The sequence below is a fragment of the Anolis sagrei genome, chromosome 4, assembly GCF_037176765.1.
Source record: "Anolis sagrei isolate rAnoSag1 chromosome 4, rAnoSag1.mat, whole genome shotgun sequence".
NCBI classification, from domain to species: domain Eukaryota; kingdom Metazoa; phylum Chordata; class Lepidosauria; order Squamata; family Dactyloidae; genus Anolis; species Anolis sagrei.
The window spans coordinates 146338893-146350277 of NC_090024.1; the positions used below are offsets into that span (position 1 = coordinate 146338893).

Here is an 11385-nt window from a genome sequence, read left to right on the forward strand (position 1 = left end):
TAAATCTAGACAGCACTTTAGAAAGCGGAGATGTTTTCATAACTGATAAACCATTTGAATATTATCCAAAGATAATCAGCAAAGCAGGAGTATTGGTTCCAGTGTATGTTCCTATCTATGTGCAGTATTGCTGGCATTATAAGTCATGCCTGTCAGATTTGCATGGTAATTACATTTTGTGTACTTGCAGCGAACTGCCTCTGTGGCTTTGGCAGAGTGCTGGCTTCCATAACTTCCTGACCTAATTAATTGTGACAACTGTTTGTTTGTGTTTTGCAGGGGTTTGTAGCATTCCGGAAACCATGGCCCCAAATGATTTTTATTTCAAACACATTAGTTGAGGTCCACGTCACAAAATATGATGGATCCGCTTTTCCCTATGTAGTATTTGCTCTTAAAGCAGTGGTGCTTAAACTCTGGGAAACAGTTGTCCCACCTCAAGCTGGGGATTAAAGCAATCTCCTTACAACTGAGCGGTATTATTTTGTAACTGCTCATTGCTCCTGAGATGCATTCCTCTGCAGTCATGCTGGGCTTCCTTTCATGGCTGCTTTCATTTCTCACAACACTGCTATGCCTTTGATGGAGATCTCACCACAAATGAGGTAAGCCAAACATATTTCCAGCCTTATTCTTAACAGATCTGATCTTTGCACTTCCCAAAATTGTCCCATAGGCCAAGAATTTTGTAATTTCTGTAACCTGACAAATGCCAGAATGGATATTCCCGGAAGCTAGATTTTTAATCTGTTGGTGAACCAGAAGATAGTATTATATAAACAGGTACACTCATATTATTTTTGGGCATTCCACCAACTTTCAAACTATAAGTTTGGCTTTGATGTGGTGGAAAGCAAAAGCAGGTTATTTCAAGCAGACAAAACAGGCTTGTGATGAAGTACAATTAATTATGGATTTTATCAATGTAACAGTAACTGTTTTAGAATAGATTTGGCAAAAGTAGATTCCTTGATCTATGGAACATAATTTGGACAAAGGAAGAAAATACTTATATTCTGTTTTGTTTGAAGAGAGCTTCCAGAAAGAGGCCTCCTAACACTGCTAAGCAATGCAGCCATTCTGCCTTTTTTCCTTAGCATTTTATAAAGGAAGAAGAAATGGTGGGGACATATGGAAGGATGACAAAACTGACATCCCCATCAAGATTCCCTCTTCCATTTCCTCTGCCTCTTCCACCTTCTCCTATGCTGCCACCACAATAACATTCTGTAAATCAGTGTTTCTCCTTCCTAATGCCGCGACCCCTTAATGCAGTTCCTCATGTTGTAGTGACACCCAAACATAACATTATTTTCATTGCTACTTCATAACTGTAAGGTTGCTACTGTTAAGAATCGTAACATAAATATCTGATATGCAGGAGGTATTTTCATTCACTGGACCAAATTTGGCACAAATATCCGATACACCCAAATTTGAATACTGGTGGGGTTGAGGGGGATTGATTTTGTCATTTGGGAGTTGTAGTTGCTGGGATTTGGAGTTCACCTACAATCAAAGAGCATTCTGAACTCCACCAATGATGGAATTGAACCAAACTTGGCACACAGAACTCTTGTGATCAACAGAAAATACTGGGAGGGTTTGGTGGGCATTGACCTTGAGTTTTGAACCTGTAGTTCACCTACCTCCAGAGAGCACTGTGGATTCAAACAATGATGGATCTGGACCAAACTTGGCACGAATACTCAATATGCCCAAATTTGGTGGGAGGATTCGCTATCTGCTTTCAAAAAGGAAGAGAAGGATAGGTGGAGAGATCTTCAGCCTTCTCTGCCAAAGGGGTTCTTAAGACCATCAGAAATACATATTTTCTTATGGTCCTTGGCAACCCCTCTGAAACCTCCTCGTGACCCCCCCCCCCCGGGGTCCCACCCCCCAGGTAGATGAAACACTGCTGTACATGATCCAGAACAACTACATGATTAAAACCTCATCTGGAAGTTCTCTGTATGTGCTATAAGAGAGGGCCAACATAACTGGATGGAGTGCTGGCAATCTATCAATATTCTCCTGCAATAGCATAGTAACTACACATACACTGAGCTACAGAATGAAGGGGAAAAAAAAACATTTCCCAAGGAATTATGTGAATATAGTAAACTTTTGCCTGCTTCCAACATTCAAGATAGAATTAGTGTTTGAATATGGGTTATTTAGGCCCAGAGGGTGAAGAGCCAAAGGCTGGAGACCAAGGGTTGTTGTCAGACTTTCTACCTATAATTACCATGCCTTTAGAAAAGGAGATGTTTATTTTTACAGATTATTAGGGATTAAGATTATTACAAGTTAAGATGTCATAACTCAACTAAATAGCTGCCAAAATTCCTTAATTTTTTCTGTTTTATATCAGACATGAGATGGTGCAAGGTTATCTAACTCCAGATATATGAAAGTTAGTGGAAAAATGTTGGTGTGAAAGCATAGTAACTAAGACATAGCATATTGCAAATTCTTTTCTACTGACTTTCCCATCTCTGAGTTTGGTACGGGAGATGTTCACCAAACAAATCAATCCTAAAAGTAGAGATGGCCTCAGAATTTGAAAATATTACTCTGTTGTACTACAGCTAGCATGGACACTGGGATTCTGGGATCTGGACTTTAAAAAAACTAAGCTCTGGATGGCCCAGGCCCTTTACATTCTTGAGTTACTTTCAGGTAAACATGCTGACTATGTCTATAGACAAATAAAAGAGAAATGACAGTTTATGTTAATAGCTGTAAAATGAGGGAGAAAGGAGCCACTGAAGTTTTCCTAATTATAGTAATTTGCGCAATTACTATAAAGAAATAGTAATGAAATTTCATTACTCTTGTTATAGTAGCAACTTTTTCAATAACTATACTTTGGAAACTAAATGCCAACTCCCTCCAGTTTTGAAATGACTTTTGAACCATTTTTTATGGATCGTACATCTCTACCAAATAGTTCTCTAGGTCATAATAACAACAGGAATAATTCCAACTGGATAGTTCCATGTTCTACACTGCATACCAGGCAATATATAATTTATTTCCAGAAAGTGCCATTAAGGTCTGCTATATAATTAATGAACCTTTGTGCCCCATGGTAATTACTGTATTAGAAGGGCTGCAGCTGAAAGTCATGGTTTGGATGTAAGGTTGGACAGGCAACTTTTACCTATTTATGGTAATTTGTCTTAATCCATGAACATACAGAGACTCCATCCCAGATCCAGAGTCAATTGGGCAATATATGTCACAGGTTTTTTTATTCTCTGCATGCACAGCATCCACATATTGAAAAGAATTGTTGAAAACTTGTCATCATCACATCAGAGAAAAGGCTAGGCCTTAATGGCCTTATCACATGAGGGACACTCCCCTGGTTTTGCCAGCAAGTGTGGCAGAATGGCAGGCGTGAGGGGTGACTCTGTCGCCCTGTGTCCTTCTCTGGCATGGCACCACTTCCCTCATCACATGGGAGAAGCATCACCCAAACCAGGCAGAAATATGCTGCCTCCAATGAAACCAGCACAACACTGGAAAATTTCTGTGTATGGTGGGAAGTGTCCAAGAATGCTTTCATCCAGTTGAAGGGGTGAGATGCCCCACCGGAAGTCACACGATGTTGTGTGATGGCAGGAGTGGAGCTCTGTCCCTGAAGCAGGCTGGAAGCGTCTTAGGATGCTTGATTTGGTCTGTCAGTGGTTCTCAACCTGTGGGTCCCCAGGTTTTGGCCTACAACTCCCAGAAATCCCAGCCAGTTTACCAGTTTTTAGGATTTCTGGGAGTTGAAGGCCAAAACATCTGGGGATCCACAGGTTGAGAACCACTGGTCTATGTGATGATGTCTTAGGGCTATAAGCATTATTCTTAAAATGCAAATTGCAATGTAAAAAGAGAATTTGACAAGAATAATCTACCACATGCTTAATGAGCTTGTATAGGATTTTAGGAGTTGTATCCCAAATCCTGTTACAGTAGAGTCTTGCTTATCCAACCTTCGCTCATCCAGTGTTCTGTATTATCCAATGCAGTTTGCCTCCTGCCCGGATCCACAACTGTTTCAACCCATTGCAATGTTTTGTTGCTAAATTCATAAATACAGAAATTACTACATAATGTTACCGTGTATTGAACTGCTTTTTCTGTCGATTTGTTGTAAAACATAATGTTTTGGTGCTTAATTTGTAAAATCATAATGTAATTCCGCTGGCCCATTTATGTTGGATAAGCGAGACTCTACTGTAATTAACTGGCTTCAGAAAATACATCAACTTGGAAATGTCAAGCTGTGGACCTAGAACTCTGCACAGGAAAAAGAGTTTGGAAAGGTTATGTAGAAGTGATGGCTCAGCTCTCAGAGATTTCTTTAAATTTGTCAATGGCCTCTACTGCTTTGGTTGCCATTGTTGTTTTATTATAATTAGAATGGCAAAGATGTCTCAATAGTAGTTGAAATAAATTTTGTACAAATTGTGTTAGTTTTGTCTGCAAAACTAGGATGTATGATGACCAAAGTTTAGAAAAGTTAGGGGTTTTTTAGACCACGGTCTTTATTTTCTCTCAGTGGGCATGCTGGCTAAAGATTTCTGTAACAATAATAATAATAATAATAATAATAATAATAATAATAATAATAATAGTTTTATTTCTCGCCCGCCTCTCCTCACAGCTCAAGGCAGGTTACAACGTTACTAAAACATAAACAAACACACAATCGTTTCAAACAGGCCATAAAAACACATATTAAAACATACCTCCATTCAAAACAATGTTATATTTTCAAAACCTGGATTACAATAATACTCTGAACCAGGGCTTACTCATGTAAAATCTCCTCTGCCATAAATAGTCATTTGAAAATTGCTAAATGAATGTTGAATTGCAACACTATTTCCCAAAGTGGTAAGAAGTTCCAGGAACACAGCACTTTGGCATCAGGCCACTGAAAGCATATTGGCATTTAGGAATATAGGATCATTTAGTGCGAAATAGAGGATGAGTAAAGCTAGAGGCAAGCATTGTATGTTCATCAACAAATCCTATATTATCCCTACAGATAGCTAGAAGCCTAAAATGCTCAGAAAGCCCCAATGCTGCTCTTGTCTCACCTCTTAACTTAAAATGCAGTCTGTCTTCATCTGAAATGTAAATTATCACATTAATCATGGAGGTTAGACATGGGGTGGGATATTCCTTTCATCTGTTTGGGTGGTGCTGGTGGTGGTGAAAATGGTATGAAAATTACTTACCATGGAAGAACTTCACTAGCTATGAAGTCCAGGATTTGCTATAGGGCAGTGACATTAAGTTTCCAAAAGGGCTATTTGCACAATATGACTTGAAACCTATTCAATTATTTTATTTAAAAAATTACCATGAATAAGTGGGGCATGCATTGCCTAAATGATGCAGAGATTATGGACCTCATCACATTGATGAGGGGCAGCAGGGCGATTCGCCACTTTCCATGGCGAGTCTGAGGGGCAATCCTGGTGCCTCACGCCCTGCTTTGCCCGCAGTGACACTTCCCCATCACATGTGTGGAAGCATCGCCACATGGCTCCCCCCCCCCCCACCCATACTGCTCCAGTTGTTACCTATGGAACACGGGAAGCCTCTCATGTTCTGGGTGAATGAAGCCTTGTAGGACACTTGCACTACAGTTGATCTATGGAGCCCCACCAGAGGTGAGTGTGCATTGTGTGATGGGTGGTGTGGGGCTTTGTAGATCAGCTGTGCTGCAAGTGTCAGTCACCCTTGTAATGAAGTCGTAAATGAGCTGCAACTTGTTCACAGTTGCGAAATCCTAGTATTATTCCACTCCATAGACGATAATTATTTTTTTTTAATGTCAGGAGCGACTTGAAAAATAGCAAGTCACTTCTGGTGTGAGATAATTGGCTATCTGCAAGGACGTTGCCCAGGGACACCTGGATGTTTTGATGTTTTTAACCATCCTTGTGGGAGGCTTCTCTCATGTCCCCACATGGGGAGCTGGAGCTGACAGGGGGAGCTCAACCTGCTCTCCCCGGATTTGAACCACTGACCTATTGGTCACTGATCCTGCCAGCACAAGGGTTTAACCCATTGTGCCACCAGGGGCTCCTATAGATGTTAATAAGAAATAACAGAAGACAGTTTAGCCCTATCCTTGATATACTTATGTAGCAGGTTTCTAAACAGTCCTTCATTTCCACAGATTCTGCATCCATGGATTCCCTTATCAACAGTTTGAAAATACATATTTTTAAAAGTTAATGAAAAGCACAATTTTGTCATCTTGTAAAAGAGACACCATTTTATTACACCATTGCATTATAGGACTTGAGCATCCACAGATTTTGGTATCCATGGGGATTCCTGGAACCAAACCCCAGTATTTACCAAGAGTTCACTGTACATTTATTTCAAAACTGGAGAGAGAAAGGAGTAGCAACACATGTTACTTTGGAAGCATATAATTGTGTCTTGTGGATGGAAATGTTGGGTGGAAAGAGACCGCACAAGATAATTTTGTGTTCTAAATTTAAGTTACAAGTCTGACAGGATATTACACATTTTAAAAAACTCATAAATTATAGATAGTAATACAACATATAATAAAAGGACCACGTGCCTACAATGCTACATATTAACAAAGAGAAATAATTATAATCGTAATTATAATCGTAAATTGCTATGGTTTTAGGGAGAAGAATATTATTTCCATTTACACAAGAAATAAAAAAGTTGAAATGGTGAAAGGTCAATTGCAGAATTTAACTTCATCAGGTATTGGTTTTATAGGGTTTTCTTTTCATTACATTTTCATTGTTGCTTTTTTTTTAAAAAAAAAAATTAATATCCTGCTTAGGACTTAAACCAGAGAAGAAGTAGGTCACAGACATAGCCTGCATAGGCGAGAATACCAACAAGCTGGTCAGCATTTTTCTAAATGAGATTTAAAATGTAATTAGGGAAGATTTTGTTCAGTCTAATCCATAAGTCAGTTGTGGCCACAGTCTGTTAGGAATGAAGGCAAAGTTATCTTTACATTTGGGTCATTAACAACCCAGTACTAGGCATATCTACTTAAAAGTAAGTCAGACAGAGTGCAATGGTATTACGCTGAGGTAGGTGCATGCCAGCTATATTTTAGAGGAAGGAACTGGTAAAACCACCTCAGAGAATTCCTTGCTTTTAAAAAACCCATGGCAAGAGGGTTAAACTCATTTTGACCAAGGGCCACATCAGCCTTATGGTTGCCTTCAAAGGGTTGGGTTGTTGTAGGTTTTTCGGGCTGTATGGCCATGTTCCAGAAGCATTCTTTCCTGACGTTTCGCCTGTATCTATGGCAAGCAACCTCAGAGGTTGTGAGGATGCCTGCCGTAGATGCAAGTGAAATGTCAGGAGAGAATGCTTCTAGAACATGGCAATTCAGCCTGAAAAACCTACAACAACTCAGTGATTCCGGCCGTGAAAGCCTTCGACAATAGACTTCAAAGGGCTATTTGTAATTGTAAGACTGTATAACTGTAACTATGTTGCCCTAGCACTGAATGGCTTGCAGACCACATAAAATGACATGATAGGCAGCCCATGGGTCTTGTGTTTGATTCCGTAAGTCAACAAGTGGCTTGAAGACAGGCAGTCCCTGACTTACAAACATCCTACTTACAAATGACTCATAGTTAAGAACGGGGATGAGGCAATAGAAAGTGAGAGAAATCTACTCCAGGAAGGGAATTCCACTCCTGGAAGAGTTATCATGGGGAAAGAGGGTCTCAGCTGAAGCTTTATCACCAACCCATGTTTCCACAACAAGACAATTTCTTCAAAATCCAATTATCACAGGGACAGAAAGTGAGGTGGAATCTTCTGGACAGAGGCATGGACAGCAAAACACACAAATACCATAGGGGTCTTCATCCTTCCCTATGATATCTAAAACTATTCCACAGGGGTGTCACGAAAATATCATTGCAGATTTGATCAATGTGAATTTAATATATGTATGGGGAATGAACGGAAGAATGAAAGGATGCATGGATGGAGTTAGTAATTTTGGAGACACCAGTACAATATTAAGGCCCGCGATGACTAACTACGTGCTTGTTGGACTGTAATTAAAAGTTGCAAATAAGAACTGAAGAGTAAACTGTGATAAGAACTGTGACAATGATTATTTCAAGTTAAGGAAATGTTTACAACAGGAGTGTTCACCCTTTCCTATTCTATCCGAAGTTAACATAAATTAATTTTGGCTGGAGTTACACTTAAAAATGTACCTATTCCAACTGACAAACAAATTCAACTGAAGGGACTGCTTGTACATGCAGGTCTGTCTTGGATTTTAGGCAAGTACTGCAACCTCTAAACCCTCTTCTCTGAGAGGCAGTCTCATTCTGGGATTTCTCTTGAGATGATTTAAGCAGTACTATGTTATCAAATGCATTGCAGTTGGTTTAGCCTGGTATGCTTCAAGCTCTTAGTTAATCAGCCCATTGCTTCTATTAAAGGATGTGGCAGGAGGAGACTTTCTGTGCTACTGTTTACGAGACATCTGTCTTCTGAAGTAGCTTGAAAAGAATTCCTCGACGATTCAATTCTAAAGGCCAACAAACCAGCCCTGATTGATTGAGAAGGCAATGCTATGCTTGGCGATAGCTAGTGACGCCCATGTTAGCAGTGTGATTGAGTTCTAACTTTGAGATGCTATTCAAGGTCCTGAATCTGTTTTGGTGATAAATGTTTAAACACTTCAACTAAAAACTACACTGGATTAATTACTAAACTGACACAGAATCCACCAACCTCCTAGGCTCATAGGGAAAAATGAAGAGTTACAATTCAAGAGGTCCAGAGTAGTCAAGCTTAAGACAGGGAAACTTCTATCTGAATGCAGACAGATAACTGACCTCCGTTTTAGGGTTCAAGAATGGCTAGCCCTCCTGGTGTTGTTGCATTCTAATAACTTCAGCCCCAGCCAGCATGCATAGTGGTTAGGAAGGAAGGGAAAAAGAGTTCAACAACATCCGCACTCCTCGTTCACATGAAGGTTTGTCTAATCCAAGTTTGAATTAAAGTTAAAAGTCATGGGAATTGAAAACAGGGATTTTGAACTCATTCAGAGTCAGTGAACAATAGCACTTGGACATTAAATTGAGCACACCCAAAGGCCACTTTGTCAGAGATGTTCCTACTATGATCTTATTTAAAATGTTGGGGTTTTTTGGCAAATTTATAAGATGTTATACATCTCAAAAATTCCCAGATGATTGTTGTTGTTGTTCATTTGTTCAGTCGCATGATGATGCATCAGTCCCAGATGATGCATTAATAAAAATGTCAAAATACAAGTAGAGTAAAATGCCTTTACTTCGTGTCAGGAGCGACTTGGAAAAACTGCAAGTTGCTTCTGATGTGAAATAATTTGCCGCCTGCAAGGACATTGACAAGGGAATGCCAGGATGGTTTTTTAAAATGTTTTTACCATCCTTGTGGGAGGCTTCTCTCATGTCCACACATGGAGCTGGTGCTGATAGAGGGAGCTCATCCACGCTCTCCCCAGGTTGGATTCAAACCGGCAAACTTCAGGTCAGCAACCCAACTTTCAAGTCATCAGTCCTGCCAACACAAGGGTTTAACCCAATGCATCACCAAGGGCTCCAATAAAATACTAAAAAACACAGAATTATACAAAGAAAACAAAGAAGAAAAATTAAACATATAAGGATAGAATGTATTGAATTGTCATGGAATAGCTGAATTCTCCATGGTGGATCTATTAAAACAGAGCTTTTAAAATTATTCAAGACATTGTTCTATGAATGGCAACAATCTGTGGGTGCTGAATTGAGCTACTTGGTAAAATAATGTTATAATTCTAGGAACAAAATAAGTATCATACCGTACAAGTGCATTATCTTCATATGCTGCTTCTGAGATTCAAAAACAAAGTTCAGACATGGAAAAAGAATTTGGGACTTTATCTGAACGAGCAATTCTTATGTTCTCTAAATCAGAAACAGTGTGGCATCGAATAATTTCTTGTTAACACTGCTCCTGATGCCAGATGCAAACACAGGGTCAGGCTTTAGCACAGCTGGTTAATCACCAGCTGCAGTAAATCTTGCCAATCTAAAGGTTGACGGTTCGAAGCCTGGGTCGAGGTAAGCTCTTGACCTTTAGCCCATCTAGCTTGCCTACCTAGCAATTTGAAAGCAAATGTGAGTAAATAGGTACCCCTTTAGAGCGGGGAGGTATATAAGGCACCCATAAGGAAATGCCAGAAAACGCCAGTGATTCGATCAAGAAGGAAGTTTACAAACAAAACTCTTCAGCAGGAAAGATGGAGCAACAGCAACCCCCCCCCCCCACGCCCCTGCCCCATGGCCGGAACCAAGCACAAGCCTCCAAGATGCCAAAGATGGCAAAGTCTATATATACACCTCTATCTATATACAGTGTCTGTCTTGTCAGTGTATAATGGCATTGAATGTTTGCTGTATATGTGTTCTGTGATCTATCCTGAGTCCCCTTTGGGGTGAGAAGGGTGGAATATAAATACTGCTAACAAATAAATAAATAAATAAATAAATAAAACAAGTAGTTCCAGACGACAGCATAGTACAATTCAAAGAAAGGTCAGGTTCATACTTTATAGTAAAGCATGGTTGATACTAGCTTTGGTTTGTTTATTTGCTACAAACTATCATGTGGACAATAAAGCATAGCTTCTAATTATGGTTTGTAGGTCACTAACAAGCCATGATTGATTACAAGGGATGGGTTTAGATACAGCAACAAGCCAGAATCCAACAAATCACAGTCTGGGTTAGTGTAACACAGCAAGCGAGACAAGGTACAATCAAATTACAATTTTCTATTGAATGCTACCTGAACAAGGCCATACAGCCCAAAAACTGACAGCAAGCCACAAATTTGTAGTTTGGCTGAAATTTTGTTCAGAGCTAAGGTCCACAGCTATAAAAGAACAGCTACCCATAAGTTCATTTATTTTCCCAATTCAGCTCTGTATGATCAGATCACAACAAGGGATTGCTGTTTCCCAAGCCTGGGATGCTGCCAATGCCTGAGAAGAATGAGTTTCCTCAGACAGGTCAGACTTCTGCTATGGAAAAACTGGACACTTAGAAAACGGCAAAAGGTAAGCTATATTGATAGGCATGTACTCATACAGTCACACTGAGAATGAAGTGCATTTCTCAAGCAATTGGTATATTGAATTAGCATTTAAATATATTATAAGATTCTATCTAATTTTCAAAAAAGTTGATTTTTAAGGACAGAGATTAGAGGCAAGTTTAGAATTATGCGAAATATCTGAAAAAGCAACCCCAATGCACTTGATTATTTCATTGCTAAAACATAAACATTAACACATGTTAC

General features: G+C 39.5%; 1 protein-coding gene across 2 annotated transcripts in view; it reads left to right on the forward strand.

The window, feature by feature from the left end:
• The first annotated feature begins 347 nt into the window (after nucleotides 1–347).
• ABCA4 (ATP binding cassette subfamily A member 4) overlaps nucleotides 348–11385 on the forward strand; it is a 129617-nt gene continuing 118579 nt past the window's right edge. For both annotated transcript variants that reach the window (XM_060773968.2, XM_060773969.2), the window contains exons 1-2: nucleotides 348–605; nucleotides 11007–11143. In XM_060773968.2, coding sequence (XP_060629951.2) covers nucleotides 11078–11143 — 66 coding nt within the window. In that variant the 5' untranslated portion in view covers nucleotides 348–605; nucleotides 11007–11077. The remainder of the gene's footprint in view (nucleotides 606–11006; nucleotides 11144–11385) is intronic.